Genomic DNA, 23,618 nt, shown 5'->3' with positions numbered 1-23,618 from the left:
ATAGAGATGTGAAGACAAAGGAAAAATTCTGCAGATTAGGGAACTTTCTATGTTGCCCTAAAAGATTGTTGTGCACTTATCAGGCACAGTAAAAACTTACAAATATATCTCAACACTATCATTCTGGAGACTAAGGTGCGCCTGATCCAGATCACAGTCTTCATAATTACTTGCCATGCATCAGAAAGCTGGACAATGATTAGGGATGATAGAAGAATTGATGCCTTTGAGCTGTGGTGCTGGAGGAGAGTATTGAATATACCATGGACAGCTAGAAGAACAAACAGGTCTGTCCCAGAGAGGGTGAAACCAGACTGCTCCTTGGAGGCAAAGATTCTGAAGCTTTGTCTGACATACTTTGGGTATGTTGCAAGGAGGGAGCAGTCCTTGGAGAGGGACATCATGCTTGGGAGGGTGGAGGGACAGCACAAGAGAGGAGAGGAAGACCCTCGATGAGATGGATTGATTAAATGACTGGGATAATGGCAGTGGGTGTCTTGGAGACAATGAGGTTGGCACAGGATGGAGCAGGGTTCAGAGCTGTTGTACACAGGGTCACTATGAGTTGCAAGTGATTTGCCGACACTTAACAACAACCACATATTCTTGATAATCTTAGATATAAATTTTTATGTATGATAGGTAATTTGTAAAGATTTTGCCTTTCAAAATTCAACAACAAATATATGAAGAAGATGAAAGTAGGATTTTCAAAAGCCACTATCACCCTATTAGGCAGTAATTAAGTCCCATCATAGGTCTGTGTGACTACTAGTATGGATAAGGTAGAATTGAGATAGATTTTTTTATTGAAAACTTCAAAGTCCAGTATTGTTCATTATTTAACTTATATATCACTCTTGCCCATTAAGAAGACCATCTGAGCAACTGATATTTAAAAGAAGACAATACTTAGCAATGAGTATAGGACAGGGTTCTGATCTGTTGTTCCTATGGTCATTGTGAGTCGTACTTGACCTGATGGCACATAACAGCAACAACAACATGAATCACTAGGGAGGTAAGAACGTCTTACCTGCAGCAAAGGCATCAGCTGCAAACCCAGAGCTTGCTCATAGAGCAAGTTCAGCTCCGCACAACTGGAGAAGGAGAGTTTGGACGTATAGAGGTAATAGTGCACATGTCTAAATGTGGACCCGTCCCTGTCGATGAACAGCCGCTGGCTTTCCGAAGAGCTCAAGGTCAAAGCTTCTTTCCACAGCAGTGAGTCAGGGAATTGAGCAAGTTTGCTTCTGGGAACAGAGAAATGCCAGCCCCCAACATTGAAATGAAATAAATCGTCCGCTGGTTCATGAGGCATGCCAGGCTCCTCCTAAAGGGAGAAGAGGGAATTATTCAAAGACAAGGCGTCTAAATTGGAAAAGAGGAAGCAAGAGAAGTTCTATTTGCAGATGTCATGGTCTTATATACAGAGAATCTTAAAGACACCCCCCCCTCCGAAAAACCTACTGGAGAAAATAAACACATTCAGTCAAGCTGGCTGTTCAAACCATTCAGCAGCTCTGCTGAATGTAAAAGATCTAGAGGGCTACTTCTACAAAGATTTAAAAACCACACATTTATCCTGACTCTGCGACCTTACATCTGGTTTTGGAGGCTGTAAATCTGAATGGGAGGAGACTGCCTATCTTTCTCCTGTGGAGCTGCTGGTGGATTCCAATCTTTAGAAACGTGAGACAACATGCTATGAATTACAGCATCAGAACTCCTTATTACAGCCTAGAAAACCCCACGGGGCAGTTCTACTCTGTCACATACAGTTGCTGTGAGTAAAAAAAAAATTACTTAATGGCACTTAACAACCAACACAAAGTGTAGGTATATTGGTATTCACTATACAAGCCATTCAACCTTTCTTATTTAACAATTTGTATAAAATGTGTAAAAGAGGTAGCTGCGCCAGAGAAAAGTCAACTCCTCTAACACAAGCCTGCATCACCTTTTTGACAGCTGAGGAAGAAAAGAAGAAAAGGTATGTAACAAAGAAGAGGGTGGGTCCCCTTCTTTTATGGTAGTAAGCCTCGTCTAAATATTTAGTTAAAAAGAACAGCAATTATATAAGCCACCGTTAAGACAATAAAGGCTAAAAGGAGCACAAAGAGAAAGATTACAAATTGCAAAACGGTGTCATGACTCACAAAAGCAGAGCTGAAAAGCCCATCTAATGAGCTAATCTGGGCTTTTGAGTCCAGGTCCTTCTAAAATAACAAAAGCTGAACCTGAGGAGCTCAAGGTAAGGAAGGGCTCCGCCTAGGCAGGAATGTATAAAAACCACAAAGACACTTGATTCTGCTTTTTGTGCCGGGTGAACCAAGCGAGCCAGTAATTCTCTTTCCAGGTGACTTACTGGCTGAGAGCTCCGTGGAGGTGCACACAGCGTGCAGATTTTGGATGCCAGAGAAAATCTGCTCCCTGAAAGGTGAGCCCCAGCTGAGTCTTAGTCCTGCCTTTCTTATTAGGCACATGTGTGACAAGAAGCTCTAAGCTCGAGACTGTCTCTTGCAAAGAGACAGTTGGAATGAAGGATGTGGGTAATCAGCTCCGAATTATCCCAGCCTGGGGAGAGGCCTCAGTCAATCACAGTCAAGCTTCTGGGGTGAAGAAGGAAGTGTGTGTGAGATACTTGATGTATAAAAGGCTACTTGTCAGGCGGTCTTGAAGAAATGCGACAGCCGCAAAATCTCCACAAACATCATTCTTCTCAACCCTGACTAGTCTCCTCCAAAAGAGATTCTTCCAAATAAATCCCTACAGCTGGAACCGCCTCCTGGGGCCGATGGAACTTCCCATCATGCCCTGACGGCAGCCGCACCTCTTAGGGCTGGAGCGCTCCATGACGCCCTAGAACTGCCAGCACCCCAACCCCTCAGCTGTGGAGCCTCCCGCAACCTTGACGCAGAGACAGTATCCCGAGGCGCTAGGAACTGAAGACCACACGCCTCAGAGACCCTTCCTCATCGGCAAAGCTGGAGCTCTTCATCCCTCAGAGTTCACGCACTCCATTTCGACTCCTCAGAACCAGGCCCTTCAAAGCTAGCGCCGCCCCTCCAAGTGGATCAGAGCCAGGCTGCTAACCCCATAATTTCAGGCCAAAGCATCCCTCTATCTCCTTTCTTAGTGCTTGACGCCCCTGCCAGAGTGGACTCCATTCCATACCATATTCCAGGTTGCCGTGACAAGAGGGCAGGCGCGCGACCCTCGAGTAACGGACTTGGGGCCTGGGCAGCGGGGGCGGGGCCTGGAAGCGGGGCGTGGTCTAGAGAGTGGGGCGGACCTGTGTCTCGGGGGCGGAGCTTGTGTCGCAGGGGGCGGAGCCTGGGCTGCCGGGGCGGTGCCTATACCGTAGGGGCGGAGCCTGGTCACGGGGGCGGAGCTTGACGCTCGTGGCTCAGCCTCTCGAGCAGCGTCAGGTGAGCGGCAGGCGGGCGGGAATGGCTGAGCAGTGGGATCTGGACGAAGAGGTCGTCCGCCGTCTTGGGGCGCTGGCCCTGGAGCAGCCGGGTAGGGTCAGACTAGGAGGGTCGGGGCTGGGGGTGATGAGAGAAAACTGGGATGGAGGCAGGGAGGGAGACTGAGGCAGAGGAGGAGCGGAAGAGGGGTCATTGAGCCAGAAATGTTAGTTACCCTGAGGTGCAGGTGGAGGAACTACCTGGAGGATTTGGGCCAGAGGGTGAGGAGTTGAGGGCGAGAAAGAAAGTCTAAAGCAGAGGAGGAGGAACAAGATCAGAAGAGGAAACAAATAATGGGAAACTGAGGCAGAGAACGCAGAACCAGGTGGAGATGGTTCTGAACGAGTGGAGGGAAGCAGCCCAAATGAGGAGCATTGGTGAAAGAAGGGAAATGCTGACAGAGGCACTCGACGTGGAGGGGGCTGTTGGGGAGGCAAGAAAGGCCTTAATATTGAGTTTGTGAAACTTCCTCCCCTTTCGAGCTTTTCCTGCTCGGGGCAAGGATTTCTTCTTCGGCCCCTTTTCATCTTGTGTCCACTTCAATAGGATCGTGGTCATTCCTCTAATCTGTTGGTCTGTGTCGCTTCATTTTCGTTAGAAAAGAGCTGTGGTCAGAGTAGTAGTAGTGCAGGAGCAAGAAGTCTGATCGTTCAGTTTTAGACCAGTATTACAGGCCTCTGCCGAGTCCTAGATCAGCGCTTCAAACCCACCAGCTGCTCTGGGAAGACGGATGGGCATGTAGATTTGCAGTTTCAGAACATTATGAAGGGTAGCAATGATTTAGAATTAACTATATGGTCAGAGGCAGTAAAAAAGAAAAAAAAGGGAGGGTTTGTTTTGTATAATTAATATTATTGCCTCAGGCCCTGTGTTAAATGCTTTCTCTGCATGGTTTAATCCCTGTAACAAAGCTACTGGCCATTCCCAGTCAATGTACTGTTCTAGCTACTTAAAAATAATCTTCAGCAAGATTTTACTTGCATGTGATATTAATAATATTGATTGATAATTTTCATACTCTGTTGGATCACCTTTTTATGGATTGGGAACAAACACATAGATCTCTTTGAGTAGGTTGACTAGATAACTGTCTTCCAAATTTCCTCGCATAGACTGGTGATCACCTCCAGGGCTTCCTCTGTTTCCTGAAAGTCCCAATTGGTATTCCATCAGTTCCTGGATCTTTATTTCTTGCCCATGTCTGCAGTGAAGCATGAACTTCTTCCTTTATTAGTATTAGTTCTTGATCACATGCTACTTTCTGAAATGGTTCAGTGTCAACCAGTTCTTTTTGGTACAATGACTGTGAATTCCTTCCATTTTTATGAATGCTTCCTCCTTCATTCAAGATTTTGCCCATGGAATTCTTTAGTATTGCAACTCGAGGCTTGAATTTGTTCTCCAGTTCTTTCAGCTTGAGATATATGAAGTGTTTTTCCCACTCCAGTTTGTAACACATTTCATTATACTACTTTGCCTCCACCTAGTTCAAGAGTGACATTGTATGGATTTGTACTGCTGACCTCACCCTTGATCAGGTCTGACTCACGCAGCTATTAACACCTCAATAGGGAACAGCCAGAAATTCAAACTGGATTTAAAAGAGGCTGTAAAATGAAGACTATTATTGCTGATGTAAAAAGAATGTTGACTGAAAGCAAAGAATATTTAGTTGTATTTTCTTGTTTATGTAAAAGCATTTGACTCTGTGAATCATAACAAATTATGGCTAACATTGAAAAGAATGGGAACCCCTGAACAATTAACTGTGATCGTGGAAAACCTGTACATAGACCAAGAAGAAAGGAAAGAGAAACTGAACGATGGCTTGGGAAAGAGCATGACAGGGGAGATGAAAAAAGTAGAGTCAGGATAGATTTTGAGGAGCAGAAAAGTTAGAATTTATAAGAGATTTACAAGTTATGGATAAGGAAGGAAAGATTCAAGGTAACCCTTGTTTGAAATTGTCAATGACTTCATATCATTTGGATCTACAGTCAGTACTCTTGGTACTAGCAATCAGGAGATCAGGACACATATTGCACTTGGAAAGTCTGAAGTCAGAGACCTCTCCAAATTCTTGAGGAGCAGTGATGATAGTTTGAGGACTAAAGTGCACCTGATTCAGGCTATGGTCTTTTCAATCACTTGCTATGTATCTGAGAGCTAAACAGTGAATAAGGATGACAGAAGAAGAATTGATGCCTTTGAACTGTCATGTTGGAGAAGAGTACTGAATGTCCTGTCCCATGGACTGCCAAAAGAACAAAAAGATGTATCTTGGAAAGGGTGCAGCTAGAGTGCTCCTTGGAGCCAAAGGTGATAAAGCTTTGTCTCACATGCTTTTAGGCAGATTGCTAGGAGAGTCTGTTCCTTAGAAAGGCGGAGGGATGGAGAAAGAGAGGGAGACCCTCAACTAAGTGGATTGATACTGTAGCAATGATCTCGAATGGCACAGGATAGGACAGAGTTCAGATCTGTTGCTCATAAGGTTTTTATGAGTTGTACTCAATGGCACCTACCAACAAACAATCACAGCTGATCCTCTAGTGGGTTTTTAGAGGCTGTTAATTGCACAGAAGATGGCCCATCTTTCTTCCACAGAGCAATGGGGGGATCCAAGCTGCCTATCTTTGGGTTGACAGCATAACTTTTTTACCCATTACACACACCACCAGAGGTCCCTAAAGATCACTTTTACTCTTGGCTTAAATTCCTGTTGGGTATGGCATTTATTGAGAGACTGAGTAAAGATGGAGAGAAAAACAAGTTTGATGAGGGGGAATCAGATTTCTATTTTTAGCACGTTAAGTTTAAAATGTCCATTAGACGCCCAGGTGAGAGAGATTTTGTTGGCAGTTGGATATATGTATCTAGATCTCACGGGAAAGGTTAGGGGAAGGGGCCGTGCATCAAGGACATATATGGTCAACTGGGCTAAATGCTATTGACAGATTGAACCAGTTAAGGGCAGAAAAGTGTCTTGTTAGATTTGGCAAATAGAAATCCTTGGTGACCCACTGGGAATAGTAAGGATGAGGGAAACTAGACTGGAGTGGGATGAATAATGAGATAGAAGGGAAATGGGATGGAAAGGGTAAGTACCTCTATTGAGAAACTTGGCTATAAAATAGAGAAGTGGAAAGTTTTTGATGTGGGGTTAAGAAGAGTTAAGGTTGTCTGTTTTTTACAGAGAGGATGCCCTAGTGTATGTTTATAGGTTGATAATAGCCATTAGAATGGGGGAAAACACATATGTATACTGTTCATTTTTTTGCAGTCACTGTTATCAATATCTGGGGTAGATTTCCAGAAATATTCTCTACATATATCGCAAACTCTCCAATTTATTGAGGAGCAATGGTGCCAATATGAGGATTAAAGTGCACCCAATCCAGGCCGTGATCTTTTAGGTAACTTGCTATGCATCTGAGAGCTGGACAGTGAATAAAGATGAAAGAATAAGAATTGATGCCTTTGAACTCTGGTGTTGGAGGACAGTATGCCAATAAAGAACAAATAGGTATATCTTGGAGAAGGTGCAGCCAGAATGCTCCTTGGAGGCAAAGATGATAAAGCTTCTGCTCTTATGCTTTGGGCATGTTGCTAGGAGAGAGGAGAGGCTATTCATTGGAGAGGGACGTCATGCTTGGGCAGATGGAGGGACGGTGAAGGAGAGGAAGACCCTCAACCACGTGGATTGACTCAGTGACTGCACCAATGGCCTAAAGAGTTGTCAGAGATTGTGACGATGGCAGAGAATAGGACAAGGTTCAGATCTATTGTCATAGGGTCACTATACTCAAGACACTTAATAACAATAATACCTATAAGGCCACCTCAGCAATGGATGCTGAATTTTGTTTTCAGACTTTTTGGAGGATTTCACTATATTAAATCTGATCTTAAGAATCTTGATTGTAGAGTGTTTCACATGGGGTGTGGGAGGACAACAGGGCTGTTTTCACTGACTAAGCTGCTTGTTCAAGCAGAGATCTTAATATATGCACTGATGATCTCTTTTCAGAACTGGTGGAGTCTCTTTCATTGCAGGGATCTTACGCTGGAAAAATCCATTCCATTGGAGATGCTTTCAAAAATTTTAAAAACCTCCGCTCCTTAGATCTATCAAGGAATTTGATCACTAGCTTAAAGGTAAGTTCTGTATTCCATGACCAGCCAGGTCAGCCCAATATATTTTATGGGAAGAAATAAGAACTTGATAATGTCATTTTGGAGAATGTAGAATTTTCCTTTTAAATACTCCCAAATAAAACTTTATTAGTCACTGTAAATTTTTTTTTCAACTCTGTTTTATTTTGATAATTTTCATTAGAAAGTACTGGGAGGAAATTTCCTTTTGTACTCAAAGAGAACGGTGTTAAGCTGTTGTTGCCTAAGACAGTAGCATAGATTGTGTATAAGAAAATATGAGGAGCTCTGGTGGCCTAGTGGTAAGGAGCTGCAACTACAATCTCAGAGGCACATGGTTTGAATCCACCAGATGCTCTGCCGGAGCATCTGTACCAGTCAGATCTGATTTGACGGTACACTCACACAAAAATAATAAAATAAAAATTAAAAAGAAAAGAAAATATGAAGAGAGTCTGTGAAAGTACAGATTCTTACCCTGAGAGATTCTGATTAACTAGATATGGTGTTTTTCTCTAAATTGAGAAGGAAATGATGGTCTTCAAAACAAAGATTCCAGGTCAGGGCATGGTGGAGCAGGAGAGAGCAGGACTGCGTGAGATAGAGTGGAAGAATGAGCTGATATCCACCAAGAGCTCAGTAAACATAAATGCACACACACAGATGGAACTTTCTTTTGTGTGTTGTAGACCCCTACATGTGGTTTCTTCTAGGTGTTCCCTAAAACACCTAGGGATCACCTAGCTGATCAAATCAGCTTAGATCAAATCTTTCCTAGATCACCTAGTGATCAAATCAGCTATGTACCTGTCTTGATGAAGCCTTTCTCTGCAAGGCTCAGGGTAGAAAACTCACCTAGGATTCATTAATCTCCTGGGTTATTCTGCCAATTTTTAATTTCTTCAAGGACATTTTCTCAAATAATATAAATTTAGGAGCCTTAATCTATGGTGTAAGTAGACTATCAAAGATAGCCAAAATGTGCAACTAGGAGAGGGTGAAATAGATGAAAAAGACTGTCTAAAATTTAAGTCCACATATACATTAAAAAAAAATCTGCAAAGTGTGAAAGGAGCCTACAGACTTGGAAAATTATTTGGCAATTACATATCAGATAAGGGGTTCATATGTAAAATTTATTGAAAACTCCAGCAATTTGGGGGGAACAACCCAATTACAAAATGGGCAGAAGATATGAAAAGACTCTTCGCCAAGAAGGCATTCAGATGGTCAACAGACACATGAAGAAATGTTCAAGATCCTAAGTAGTACTCATAGAAACCCTGTGATCAACAGATCTGAACCGTGTCCTATCTGTGCCGTCCTCACAGTCTCTGATGTACTTGAGCCCATTGCTGCCAATTACTGTGTCAATCAACCTGATTGAGGGTCTTCACCATCCCTCCACTTGCCCAAGCATGATTTCCCTCCCCAATGAATAGCTTCTCCTAGCAACATGCCCAAAATATATGAGATAAAGCTTTATCATCTTTGCTTCCAAGAAGCCCTCTGGCTGCACCCTGGCTGTTAAGAGAGATCCATATCTAAACAACAATGAGATATTACCTCATCCTAGCAACAATAGCAATGTTCAAAAGCACACAATAAATGCTGGCCAGGGCACAGTGAGATTGGAACTCTCATATGCTGCTGGTGAGAATGTAAAAGGTGCAGCCACTAAGGAAAGCAGTTTCAACTTAGAAAGTTGAAAATAGAAGCACCATTTGATTCAACTATTCCACTACTAGGAAAATGCCTTAAAGAAATAAGAACTGTGACACGAACAGGTATATGCATATCTACATATAGCGTAGTGTTTATTCACAATAGCAGAGATGGAAACAACCCAGGTCATGGTCTGGGTGGACAAACTGTGGTACACTCACACAATGGTATACCATTGAGCAGCATTAAAAAACAGTGAACTTAAGAGACACTACAAAACATGGATGAGTCCAGAGGACACAGAACAAATACTGTATATGACCATTATTACGAGAACAGTTAGCAAAACACTAGAGAGAGATTTACCTTCAGAGAGAATTAACCATGGCGTGAGGACGAAGTAAAAATGAACTGATAGACAAGGAATACTTATTAAGATGGGTAAAGAGAAAGGCAGTGTGGAATGAACAGACCCTCAAACATTGTTTATAATGTTATGGAACAAAATGTGTATAAATGATTGTAAACTTTCACTCAAACCAGAATTTTTTAAAAAAAATTAAAACTCCCCAAATCAGATGAAATTTTGTGGTCTAAAACTAAGAACCTCAAAAAAGAAAGCCAAAAGAAAAATGAGCATTAGGACAGGAAAAAAAGGAAAAAGAAAGCCCAAGCAAGACGAAATCTACAGCTGAGCCTCACTTCTTGTTGTTATGTCCCCTCGAAACTGAAGCAACTCAGAGCTGACACTCTATCAGGTTTTCAGAAGCTGTGAGTCACCCAGGAGGAGATTGCCTATCTTTCTCCCGCAGAGTGGCTGGTGGATTCAAACCGTCCAACTTTGGATTGGCTGTACATCTCCATACCACTAGACTATCAGTACTCCTTTAGAACACTTTAAAAGTAGTGACTCCAAGTTGAAGTTAGCCTTTAGAGTATTTTTTAACTGCTATTTGTATTTGATCCATCAGTCTCAGAAAGTTTTTGTTTAGAGTTCCTTCGATCTCCTCTGTGCATCTGTACATGAGCCTTTGAGAACCCTCAGTGGGTGTCAGTTAATCTCATACTTTACTCTTCTCAGACCTGTCCCTTTCTGTACTGTTGTTCTCTGCTCTACCTTCTCCTAACCTGGGATTTTCCTTTGTTCTAAAGATTACCATTTCCTCCTTAGAAAAAGCTTCCCAATATTTGTTTATCTGTTTTTCTTTTTCAGGCTGAAATCTTAAGTGAACACTGGTGGAATTTGTTGCTATTCTCTTTCTTTCTTCTTTAAATTAGATGAACCACTGTCATGAAAGTGAATCATGTTAGCACAAATAATCAAATAGAGCAACACCTAACAGTGCTACTCCCGCGACTGTCCCCCAGGAAACGCTCACTAAGTGTACTTGTTTTCTCCTAACACAATTGTGGGGAGCTCTGGTGGCCTAATGGCAAGAAGCTGCACTGCAATTCTGACGGCTCCTGGTTTGAATCCACCAGCTACTCCACAGAAGAAAGATGGGCACTGTCTTCTTGTGCAATTAACTGCCTCTGTAAACCCGCTGGAGGGTCCGCTATGTCCTGACTTGCAACCCATTTGTAGTTTGCATCTGTGGTTTGTCTGCCTACATGCAGCTCTCAATCACTTTGCTTAATTTTTTTGGGAGTGGGGAGAGAATATTTTCTAATTACTGCTGCTGTAACTTTGACATGAGTTAGTATCAAGTGGGATGAGTGAGAGGAGGATAGAAATGGTTCCCTTGACTTTTACAGTGAGAGACATGGAATGATTACTTGAGCTGAGACATTAGACCCTTTTAAAAGTGGTCCTTATGGTCTAATTTCCTGAGGGTGGGCCTTAAAGCAATGATAATGAATTCTACCCACTGATCCTTTAGCCAGAGAGAAATTCAGACCTGGGAAGAAATGCATCATAGTGTAAGACAGGGAGCTATTCGGAAATATTTTATACCTATCTTTGCATTTTCTAAATTTCCTGAAATGTTAGGATGGTAATTTTAAATGAGAATAAAATCATTAAGTTACAAATTCTTGATGGAAAATGTTCTCTTAAGTAAAAAAGATGGAATTCTTTTTATGGTATTTTAATAAAAATGTGATTATACATGTATATACTTATTTTGAAGTATTGTTCTGAACTTTAAAGTTGAGCAAAAGCAGCTAATAAAATACCAAACTGAAGTAATTTTAACTGTCTAAAAAATTTCAGTAGCAGGTTTTAGTACAGGAGGAAGATTGTAGGTTTTTGGTTTGAGTTTCTCTTGGATTTTTCTAGTTACGTGGTTGTTATATGCTGTTGAGTGGGAGCTGATTCACAGCTGACCCTCCAGCAGGTTTTCAGAAGCTGTGACTAGCCTGGGAGGAGATGGCCCACCATTCTCCCTCATAGCAGCTGGTAGATTAGAACCACATGACTTGGAGTTGGCAGTGCAGCTCTTTACCCACTAAGCAATCAAAATACTATTAAACGTAATGTGTGTGGATGATTGAAAAGCCAGTACAATTTGTAAAATGTCGCTCAAAATGAACAAAAATATCAAGAATGTCACGCGCGTGCGCGCGTACACACACACACACACACACACACACACAGATCTGAATAAGGAGTATAATTTTTACCAAAGGAGATAAAGAACATTAACTCTGAAAATGGAAACAAGGACAAGAAAAGATCCCAGACTCGTCCTGGAGAGAGGGATTGGAGATCTCATTCTCTTGTTTCCCCAGCGCCCATTGATCCTTTGACTCGGACTCATGAGAATCTTAGGCAGTCAGACACTCACATACACGTAATTTTTTAAAGCATTTCTTTCTTTTTCAAAATCCATTTTAAATTATAATTTTTAATTATAATTTTAAATTATAATTTTTCAGTGTATGTTTGCAAATCTAAAAAGTTTTCTTCAAAAGGAAGGATCTGCTTGTCTTTCTACCTCTCTTTCTGTAGTAAAATGAGGTGCTGTGGAATTGGTAGAGTGGTTGATGGCAAGGAGGAGAGAAATGCAAAAGACCCTCTAACCTGGCTCCAGCTGGGAAGGGTTGCATCCGGGAGTGAGAGACGAGAGAGACATAGGAAACTGAGCACAGAATATCCCATGGAATGCCAAAAAACCAAACAACCGTGTACTGGAGAAAGTGCAACCAGGATGCTTTTTGAAGCTTCCTCTCACATACTTTGGGTATCTTTTTATGACGGACTAGTCCTTGGAAAAGGATGTCATGCTTGGAAAAGTGGAGAGTCAGTGAAAGAGAGGAAGACTAACTGGATTGACACAGTGACTGTTAACAGCGGGGTCGAGTATAGCAGAGGTGTTGAGGATGGCACAGGCTAGAGCAGGCTTGCTGTGGTTGCGGTTGACTTGATGGCACCTAACAACATTTGTATACTAGATTTTTGTAAAGGAAGAAATGTATCATCTATGTGAATGACTTAATTTTTGAAACACCTAGTGCCTGTGAATGGCAATGCTCTGATTCTCTGAGAACTGAATGTGTCTCAGCCCTAAGAACTAGGATGACATATTTAAGGAAGAGAAGTAATATGTACAGTGCCACCTTTTTCTCTGTTTCTCACTCCTTACTAATGAGCTATTTTATAATGTTGTCTTTTCCTTGCAGGGTATCCAGTATTTATCCTCACTCCAAGACTTGAATTTATATTATAACAACATTCCTTCATTAGTGGAGGTGTCCCGCCTCCAGCCTCTACCCTTCCTCAAAGAACTCGATTTGAGACTCAATCCTGTTGTCAGGAAAGATACAGATTATAGGCTCTTTGCTGTGTATACGCTACAAACGCTGGAAAAACTGGGTGAGACCCTCCTCCCCTGTCCTTGCCCTTAGAATCTTACTTAAATCAGCTGCCTCCTAACTTTTTTGGCTGTAGACCCAGAGTAACACTGGCAGGGAATATATTTTTATTTGTCCACATTTATGTAACTCTTCTGTGCTGCCAGCATGTATGGCAAATCAATCTTATTTGGTTTATTAAAGGGTAATCTATTATTTTATCAGTTACTCCCAGCTTTTGTTTTCTTCAGCTGACCATTTGCCAAAACATCTCCTCCCCAACACAATTGCTTCTAGGTTGAGATTTATTTTTCCAGGTGTCCCAATCCAGCAATTGTATTAGCAACAGAAAACTAATACCACTTTTCAGGACTTCATTGGGAAGGAACACTAAAGATCCTTGCAAATGAACTGGTCTGAACTACCTTATAATTTTATTGCTGAGTGTACACTTCTTATTGATACAAAATTCTGTTTTCATATTTCCCCTGGGGATCTTAGTGCCTTGACAGTCATAAAAGGAAACCAGACTCAGAAAAGGGTCTGACTTGAGCCTTTCCATTAAGACCCATTTGGGTTATTTACTGTTTGAGCTCTACTTTCCTGAAGCCATTGTTTTCCGTGGTGCTTGTTGCTATGGCATCCCTTGTAGTCTCCCTGGGTTACCTGTTTGTTCCAGTGACAACATAGTGGCATTATTCTGTGACTTCTCAAATGAAAGAAAATGAGTCTGGTGCTTGGTTTGTACTGTGTGAATCTGACTTTCTGACCCACTGCTGTTTATTTAAAAAAGAAAAGAGACATGCTCAGGTCCCTGTGTTTGCCCCCAGATGACCGGACTGTACGTGACAGTGAGAGAAAAGCCGCCAAACTGCATTTCAGTCAATTGGGCAACAGTGAAAATTTTCTATTAGAGGTGGAAAAAAGGTAAGATTCTCAAATCTATATTGTGGTTATTATTTTAGTTTGGTTCTCAACACGAAGAATTCTCTTTAACTCCCTATTACTATATCCTTAGATCAGGAATAAAAGTGCTTGTCTAGCATATTGAGACTCAATCTGGAATAAAAATGGGGCCCTCTGTGCATACATTCCTGCTTTTTTTAACTATTGGATCTACTTTGAGTATAATTAGAAGCAAAATAATACAGTGTACAGTGTTTTGTACCTGGACTCTTTTATTTAGCGAATACATTGAGAGTCATCTGTATTATATATATTACTGGTATCAGAGTTCATTTCCTCGTAATCATATAGTATTCTACTATATGAATGTGTCACAGGAAGTTTAACTGTTCGCAGATTGATGGCTATTTGGATTACTTTCCATTTTAGTTGATTATAAGCAGCTGAATTTTTTGCAATAGACAGAATTGAGTGTTTTAAAAAAGTATCAGGGAGGGAGGAAATTGTGCAACAATGAAAGAATCTTTTTAAAGAGAAAAGCGAACTGGGGGGGGGTTAAGGAGGAAAATGTGCAACAATGAATGAAAGGAAATCCAAGTTGTCTGTAAACTTTCATTAAAAATATCAATTAAAAATTCAGAATTATTGAAAAAACATATCTGTATATGTATTTTACAAAGTAATTCCTCTTCTGAGTGCATGAATGTGTTTACAGTAGAAATACAGGAATGAGTTGGTGCATAACGAATAAACTTACTAGGAAGGCAGATTATGAACTCCATCTTTAGCATGTTATTTTTAAAAAAATCCTTTTAGTTATATATAAAACCTCACTGCTTTGCTAGAGTTATTGGTTTCAGACAGGAGCCAAGGGCAGAGTCTTTTTGGTCTGTTGGCCTCTGGGGGAAAACCAGTTCAATTGGAAGAGACTTCTGTAGGGAAAAAACCAAACCTCACTGCTGTCAAGTTAGTTTTGACTCATAATGACCCTACAGGACAAAGTGCACCAGCCCCATAGGCTTCCCGAGGCTGTAAATCTTTATGGAAGTAGACTGTGACATCTTTCTACCATGGCACACCTGGCGAATTCTAACTGCCTATCTTTTTGTTAGTTGTTGTTGTTGTTGTTATGTGCTGTCGAGTCGTTTGCGACTCATAGCGACCCTATGTACAACAGCCCTAAACCGTGCTCTATCCTGTGCCAATCTCACTGCCTCTGACACACCCATCCCGAGTACCCCAGTCACTGAATCAATCCACCTCATAGAGGGTCTTCCCCTCCTGCACTGTCCCTCTACTCTACCCAGCATGATGTCCCTCTCCAAAGACCTGTCTCTCCTTACAACATGTCCAAAGTATGTCAGGCGAAGCCCCAGAATCCTTGCCTCCAAGAAGCAGCCTGGTTTAACCCTCTCTATGATGAATCTGTTTGTTTTCTTGGCAGTCCATGGTACATTCAATACTCTTCTCCAGCACCACAGCTCAAAGGCGTCAATTCTCCTTCTATCCTCCCTAGTCATTGTCCAACTCTCTGATGCATAACAAGTGATTTTGTTAGTAGCAGAGTGTTTAACCATAGTGTCACTAGGCACTCCAAGTTACCATATAGTGATTGAAAAAAAAAAGACCACCCCAAACCCCATTGACATGGAGTGGCTTCTGCCCCATAGCGACCCTGCAGGAGAGAGTTCAACTGCTCCACAGAGCTTCCAAGGCTGTAATCGTTGTGAAAGCAGACTGGACTGCCAGCAGTGTCGGCAGAACCAGAGGTAAAAGGTGACTCGTGTACCCAGGATTATCGCTAATAGCATACAAGTTCTTGGAATCTTGAGGGAGGATTTAAAAAAAAAAAAAGTCTTCCAATTTCCCAGTTTCATCACTTCTAAGTGGAGATAAGAGCGAAGGAAGGCATGTTAGTTTATGATGAGATGAAGTCGTGGATGTGCTGTGCCCGGAACTTAGACTAAATTGTACCTACCACCCGCAAGGTAGTTACATCAGTCAAGTGCACACACCGTTGCCTGTCTTTGTTGGTTTTTCTAAGCAATGGTTACCATTTTCTCTATTGTAATTCTTGGCAGCAATATTTCCATTCCTGTGCTCTAGTTATGAGTTTTTAAATTCCTAAGTAGGCATCTTAATCCCTTACACATTTAAACTTAAATTTGTGTCAAAAGAACAAGGTGGCTTAAGTTTGGAAGTCTTTCATGTTATAAAGGTTAAATGATAGTGCCCTTTTTCTTGTGATTTTTAGTAAAAATATTTTTTTTCCATTAGGACAAATCTTTTTTCTGGAGCATTTGGGAGGAAAAAAAAATCCAATCACTGTAAATTAAGTTTTTAAAATAACATTTACTGATAGTTTTATAAATCATCATCTGCCTAATTTTATTAACTTATTCGTTAATAAGTTATGTGGCAACCCCAGGGAGAAGACAATGAAGAATTGTGTGACAAATGAGAGAGTCACATCCAAGGTCATTTCTGATGCTGATAACAGGATTGAAACTGGTAAGTTTTCCCTCCAGGATTATAAGATGATTAAAACATGAGTAATTTCACCTTTTGCGGTGAATCGTGGGTAAGAGAAAAGAAATAGAACAGAGCCATAACAGATTGGAAGCATGCACAGATTTGGTGGCTGTATTTTTCCTCCTCCTCCTTCACAGCCAGAAGGACCCTGTTGATTCGGCCTGACCTAAAAACCAGCGAAGCACAGGCTGTTCTCAGAGAATTCCATTGCATTGCTATCACTTGCCATCATTAGTGCACACTGAGAATGGCATTACCTTAGAGAATAGGTGCTACATATTGCTAAGGTGACGAACTTGTTAATCAAAAGCTGTCTCCTCCCTGGCAGCTCCCACCCTGGGTCTTCTAAGCTTCTCCACCAAACGTTTGGCAGTTGCAGAATCTCTGGTGTTTGTGCTAGATCTCTGGGGAGTGTTGCCTGGAGGCACTGCTGGTAATCCAAGATGATTAAAGTGGCTATGCCGCATTAATGGTTGCGTCACAGGCTAGGGGAATGCTTTCCGCATTTGGAAGCTGACTTCCAATGTAGTCATTTCAATTTTTTTATTTGCATATAATCATTCATATTCATTATATTTTATACAACTAATTACAATTACTCTGTACCTGTTATCATCCTGTCTTTTCAAGTCCCCTTTGCATCTTTTCCATAACTTCATCCCCATCCACACACCAATCTCTGCTATCTCCGTGACTTCTCCCTTCCCTCTTTTTGCCCCTCTTCTATCCTTGCCCTTTTGATCATTTATCCTTATCTTGCTCCATTGTCCTCCTATTTTGACAGTAGTGACCTGATGTGATATTTGTTCTTAGGTGGCTCAGTTATTTCACTCAGCATAGTGCTCTCTAGACTCTCCCAAGTTATGTTTTACAAAATCATTGTTCCTTAGTGCCGTGTAGTATTCCATCCTGTGAATGTACCACAATTTCTCAATCCGTTCATTGTTGATAGGCACTTGGGCTGTTTCCATTTTCTTGCTATTGTGAATAACGCTGCTATGAACGTAGGTGTACACACGGCCAATGGACTGCTGTGGGCAATGTCAGATTACCCAAGCACCAAGGTGAGCACAGGTTTACTTGCTAATCTGTAGTGAACAATAGCGTGTGTTCATCACAGCAAAGATTTTGCTTCTGGGTGTAACTGGCATTTGTCTCTTTCCCGATCCCCTGTCACTTTCCGACAGAATCTAAAGCCTCTCTTCAAATTTACAATCCTTGACAGGGATAGAGCACCAGTAGGCATGGAAACATGGGTTTACTGACTACTATGTAATGAGCTATGTAAAAAATAGATTTGTCCTGGAGAGGGTTAAACCGGGTGGCTCCTTGGAGGCAAGGATTCTGAGGCTCCGTCTAACTTACTTCGGACATGTAGTGAGGAGAGACCGGTCCTTGGAGAGGGACATCATGCTTGGGAGGGTGGAGGGACGGCGCAGGAGAGGAAGGCCCTCTCTGAGGTGGATTGATTCAGTGACTGGGAAAATTGGGATGGGAGTGTCAGAGACAGTGCGATTGGCACAGGACAGAGCGGAGTTTAGGGCTGTTGTACATAGGGTCGCTATGAGTCGCAGGCGACTCGACGGCACATAACAACAACAACAACAACATGTAATGAGCAGGCTCACAGGTTTTCCCATCACATTTGTAGTGAACAGTTTCAAATAATATTCACCACATGAATGATGTGATAATTTTTTGTTTGATGTAGTGGAAGACACATTGAATTGTTCTCTATAGTTTAGTAAGTCAGCACAAGTAAACCTAAATTTGCCTTGCTTTTTAAATACTTTGTTCCTCATTATGGTTTATCTTGACACTCTTTGATCAAAGATAAGTCCAATGACCTTTTACATGGGAAAATGTTCTTCTATCTCAAGGTCCCTTTGAAGGAGTTACTGAATTATATATAGATTGTAAAAAAGATCGTTCTAAAATATCAGCAAATAACTTTAATACATTGAATATCCTTTTTAGACATTAAGGGTTCCCAGTTTATTCTAAGGTATAGTATTTTCTTCTTCTTTTTAAAAAATAATTGAATCCAATTCATTATGTTGATATCTGAAGCAATTACTAAAAGTCCTTGGCAATTTTTTTAGCTCTTGTCCTTTTCAGATACTACTATATATAAGGAAATTTCTAGTATTATTCACTTAAGTAATTTATTTTCTTGACTTCTTATATAGCTATATGACAAGTCATTTCACACTGACATTAACAAGTTGTAGGAAGCTCTGGTTCTTACTTTCCTTTCTTAGAGTCTTAATGCATGTGAGTCATGGAAGCGTGGATTGCTTGATTTCACCTTAAAAACAGAATATTTTATGTTTCAAAGTTGAGACAATTTTATTGTTAGAAATTTGTATAATACTGAAAAACATAAAGAATGACATTTTAATCATAAGCTATCCCTCTAAGGAGAACCACAGTTAATGTTTTATTATTTGTTTTTCCAGTCTATTTTCTAGGTGCTAACCTCAAACTAAGTATATTCTGACTCACAGTGACCATTCGGACAGAGTAGACAGGGTTTCCAAGGCTGTGTCCTTACAAGCACCTGTATGTCTACTTCCAGACAAAGAGTAATACATTGACGCGTAATTTGATTACCTTTTTTGTCGGAATGGAATTCAGCTTTATTTGTGTCACATTATACAATTAGCACACAAAAAGATTCACTCCATGAGCTAAAATGTTTTGAAAGGAACAATCTCAGATTGTTCACAATCCAAACAGCCTGCTTCACTCAATAGAGGCCCGTTTATTTTGTAAAGTTCCTCAGAAACTCCAGCTGTTGCTTGGATTATAGATATAAATTTTATTTTGCTACTTTGAAAGGTTAAGCAGTGTTTCTTTTCTACTGAAAATTGTTTGTGCTGGACCCCTAGGGAGTGTTGCCTGTAAGCACTCCTGGTAATCCAATATGATTACAGCGTTTAGGCCTCCTTGACGGTCACGCTGCAGGCTCCGAGAAAAGTTTCTGGAGAACAACTCCTACTAGCTCAGTTCAAAATAAAGCTTTCTCTGTAGGACCATAGTCGCTTGGGACAACTTAGTCAACTGACAGAAAAAGGTTCACAAAAATCGTGATCTACTTCCTTGTGGAATGAATATCCTCGAACATCTTAAAAACTTGTGAATGACCACCAAAGATCAGCCATGAGTGTCAACTTGTGTGAGGAGCAAAACAGTAAAAAAGTAGCCATAAACTCAGAGAAGAAACATGTCTACATAAGTCACAAAAATTATCTACCCTGGACCAGAAGAATTACATGGTACCTGATTGTTCTGACCAGGATCTCAGTACTCGGTCTCAGACAAAACAGGAAAAAAATGTGGAGCCAAATAAAAATTCTTATTAAAAAAATAGCTAGACAACTGGAATAGCAGAAGACAGAGCACTCCCTCTAACATACTCTTCAAACCTAGAACTGAACCTATGCATCAGAGAGCTGGGCAATGACTCAGGATGATAGAATAGAATCAATACCTTTGAGTTGTGGTGCTGGAGAAGAGTATTGAACGTACCACAGACTGTCAAGGGAACAAACAGGTCTGTTCTGGAGAGGGTGAAGCCAACTTGCTCTCTGGAGGTGAAGATTTTGAAGCTCCATTTCACATACTTTGGGCCTATTGTCAGGAGGGACCAGTCATTGGAGAAAGACATCATGCTTGGAAAGGTGGAGGGACAACACAGATGCAGGGTTTTTTTGTTGAATCCTTGGGGTTTTCTGTGTACACTATCATATTGTCTGCATATCAGAACAGTTTTACCACCTCTTTGCCAATATAGGTGCCTCATATTGCCTTAGCAAGTACTTCCAATACAATACTGAATAGGAGTGGTGAGAATGGGCATCCTTGTTTGGTTCCTGTTCACAGGGCAATGGCTTTAGTCATTTTTCATTGAGAATAATGTTGGCTCTTGGTTTTTTGTATATGTTTTCTACCATGTTCAATACATTTCCGTCTATTCCTATTTTGCTGAATGTTTTAGTCAGGAAGGGGTATTAGATTTTGTCAATTGCCTTTTCTATACCAATTGATAGGATCATAGGATTCTTTTTATTTTTTTCATGTGATTAATTTCATTGATTTTCTTATGTTGAACCATCCTTGCAATATCAATCAGAATATAGCTTTTCTTAATATTCCAGTATTATCGATTTGATTTCATCTGGTTCTCTTGTGATGCCACCTCCATAATTTCTTATTTGAATTATTTGTGTCGTTCTTTTCTTTTGTCAAGTTTGCCAGTGGTTTGACTATTTTATTGACCCTTTCAGAGAACCAGCTCCTGGTCTTGTTGATAATTGTTTTTCTGTTTTCTAGCTCATTGATTTTAGCTGTTGTCCTTAGAATTTCCTTTCTTCCAGAGGGTGTGGGGTTAGATTGGTTGGTTGGTTTGTTTTTCTATTTGATGGAGGTGTTGAATTAGGTCATTAATTGTGCTTCTTTCTTCATTTTTTATGTGTCACCTGTGACTCTGAGAGGAGAAGCTGGGAAATCTTCCAAGAATTTTACTGGCTCCAAAAACTCTCTGGAGAGTCAACTCTGAGTTGGCTCTAACTTGATGGCAGTGAATTGAGTTGAACTGAGACTAGCTTCTTCAGAGGCAAGCTTGACAGCTATTATTAACTGAGTCTAAACCCTAGGCCTGGCATTCTTCATTATTTCTCTAATTTTCCAAGCAGTTTGAAGATAGTGGTTAATTATTCTTATTTTACAGGTAAGAAAATGGAAACCTAAAGAAGTAAATAACTTGTTTTAGTTACACAGTAAATTGCAGAGCTTAGTTGCAAACCCTGTCTTATGTGTCTGCCATTAATGAGTGACCTTCCAACCTTTACATGGTGCTGCCTTCAGCTATTCTTCATGCAATTCATTTTGTAATTTGTAGGCAGATAAATTACCTTAAAAAAGTATGGCTATTATAACTAATGATAATTCCCTGAAGAAAACCTTCCATTTCCCACTGCCTGCTAAATTGAGTCTAAATTCCTGAAATATAAAGCCTCCTCACCAAGTTTTAGCCATAATTTCTCTCTTCAGCTGAAACTTTTTCTCAACTACACATGCTCAATGCTCCGGTCAAACTCCTCTGCGTATTATCTCTATTTTCTTGTTCCTCTGGCCTCTAAGTTACTGCCACTGCTTCGGCTTTGCTGCTCTTGTTGTTAGGTGTTATCAGGGCAACTCCAACCCATATTGACTCCATACTCAACAGACTGGAACCTTGCCCAACCCTATACCGTCCTCACAATTCCCTCAGTGCTTAAACCCATTGTGTGGTCACTGTGCTAGTCCCATCTGCTTGAGGGTCTTCCTTTTCTTCATTGACCCTCCACTTTTCCAAGCGGAGGGTCCCTCTCAAGGACTGGAGCCTGCTGATAGCGTGCCCAAAATATGTGAGATAAAGCTCCACCAGCCTCGCCTCTACGGAGCACCCTGTGGGCACCTCTTCCAAGACAGAATTGTTTATTGTTTCGGAAGTTCGTGGCACATTCAAAACTCTTTGCCAACACCACCACCACAATTTAAAGGCAGCATGTCTTCAGTGTTCTTGGGTCATTGTCCTAATTTCACATGCATATTGAAAATATCATGGATCAGGCTTACCTTCGCCTTCAACTGATATTCTTGCTCTTTCACACTCTCTGAAAAGCTTCTTGACTGCCGATGTGCCCAGTGCAGTCAGCCTTTTATTTCTTGGCTGCAGCATTGATCCTGGATCCAAATAAAATGAAATCTTTGACAACTTCAATCTTTTCTCCATTTATCATGATGTTGCCTGTTTGTTTAGTTGTGAGGATGTTTGCTCTCTCCTTGTTGATGTGTTATCTACACTGAAGACTGTAGTCTTTGATCTTCAGTGAGCCCTTCAAGTTCTCTTGAGTTTTGGCAAGCACGTTTGTATCACCTGCATAACTTAGCTTGTCACTGAGTCTTCCTCTATTTCTGATGCCACATTTCCCCCCCCCCCATAGGATCCATCTTCTTGAGTTGTTTGCTCAGCACATGTATTAAATGTTGTTCATTACTGTCGAGTTGGAACAAACTCCGAAGTGACCTTCAGGTTTTCATAGTCTGTAAACTGCATAGGAGAAGACTGCCCATCTTTCTCCCGTGGAACAGCTATTGGATTTGAACCACGTGACTTTGGGTTGGCAGCATCAGTGGCCCCATAGGAGCTGGACGGGTCTGTTCATGTAAAGATTTATAACCTCATAAACCCTATGAAGGCAGTTTTACTCTCTATTATAGGGTTGCTATACTCACTTAGGATATATAGCCAAGTTAGACAGTGACTGAGGATGACAGAAGAGAAATCAATGCCTTTTTTTTTTAATGGGAAAAAAAATAGCTTTATTTCATCTATGGTGGTGTCCAGCAGAACTTCTGGAGCAGCTTCTTGGAGTCCGCGGCCTTGGCGACCTTGAGCACACTGAAGCACATGGTCTTGCTCAGTGGCCGGCACTCGCCCACGGTGACAAGTGTCGCTGATCTGGACATCTCAGAAGCAGGGAGACAGGTGCTCGGACATATTCTTGTGACGCTTCTCGAAGCAATTGTACTTGCGGATGTAGTGGAGGTAATCTCGGCGGATAATGATGGTCCTCTATATCTTCATCTTTGTCACCACACCAGACAGAATTCGCCCTCGGATGGAGACAGTACCAGTGAAAGGGCATTCCTTGTCAATGTAGGTGCCCTCGATGGCCTCCTTGGGTGTCTTGAAGCCCAGACCGATGTTCTTGTAATAACGCGGGAGCTTCTCCCTGCCGGTTTCACCCACCAGGACTCTTTTTGTTCAGGAAGATGGTCAGCTGTTTCTGGTAGGGCGCTCGGCCTGGATTTCCGTCACCTTTCCGGCCGCTTGGAAAAAGGCAGAAATCAATGCCTTTTGAGTTGCGGTATCAGAGAAGGGTACTGAATATTCCATTGGTCTGCCCCAAGAACAAACAGATAGATCCTGAAGAAAATGCAACCAGGCTGCTCTTTGGAGGCCAAGGTGGTAACGCTCCTCTCATCTATTTTGGGCATGTTGTTAGGAGTTGGTCCTTGGGGAAAACAGCATCATGCTTGGAAAGGTCGGGG

The 23,618-nt window shown here is 41.3% G+C and overlaps 2 protein-coding genes across 2 annotated transcripts in view; one reads left to right on the top strand and one right to left on the bottom strand.

Moving 5' to 3' along the window:
* The window catches only part of KCTD19 (potassium channel tetramerization domain containing 19), a 33,096-nt gene extending 30,240 nt beyond the window's left edge, over positions 1-2,856 (bottom strand). The window contains exons 1-4 of the mRNA XM_006878897.1: positions 2,834-2,856; positions 2,369-2,433; positions 1,961-1,971; positions 1,037-1,333 (exon numbers count right to left, since the gene is read on the bottom strand). Of these exons, the coding sequence (XP_006878959.1) occupies positions 1,037-1,333; positions 1,961-1,971; positions 2,369-2,433; positions 2,834-2,856 (396 nt within the window). The remainder of the gene's footprint in view (positions 1-1,036; positions 1,334-1,960; positions 1,972-2,368; positions 2,434-2,833) is intronic.
* Positions 2,857-3,452: 596 nt separating this feature from the next.
* LRRC36 (leucine rich repeat containing 36) overlaps positions 3,453-23,618 on the top strand; it is a 38,745-nt gene continuing 18,579 nt past the window's right edge. The window contains exons 1-5 of the mRNA XM_006878695.1: positions 3,453-3,522; positions 7,498-7,625; positions 12,909-13,101; positions 13,910-14,006; positions 16,414-16,496. Coding sequence (XP_006878757.1) covers positions 3,453-3,522; positions 7,498-7,625; positions 12,909-13,101; positions 13,910-14,006; positions 16,414-16,496 — 571 coding nt within the window. The remainder of the gene's footprint in view (positions 3,523-7,497; positions 7,626-12,908; positions 13,102-13,909; positions 14,007-16,413; positions 16,497-23,618) is intronic.

The sequence above is a fragment of the Elephantulus edwardii genome, unplaced genomic scaffold (genome assembly GCF_000299155.1).
Source record: "Elephantulus edwardii isolate Elephantulus edwardi_28Jun2011 unplaced genomic scaffold, EleEdw1.0 scaffold00001, whole genome shotgun sequence".
Taxonomy (NCBI): Eukaryota; Metazoa; Chordata; class Mammalia; order Macroscelidea; family Macroscelididae; genus Elephantulus; species Elephantulus edwardii.
The sequence above is the reverse complement of the archived record's forward strand: the minus strand, read 5'-3'. Positions and strand labels throughout refer to the sequence as shown.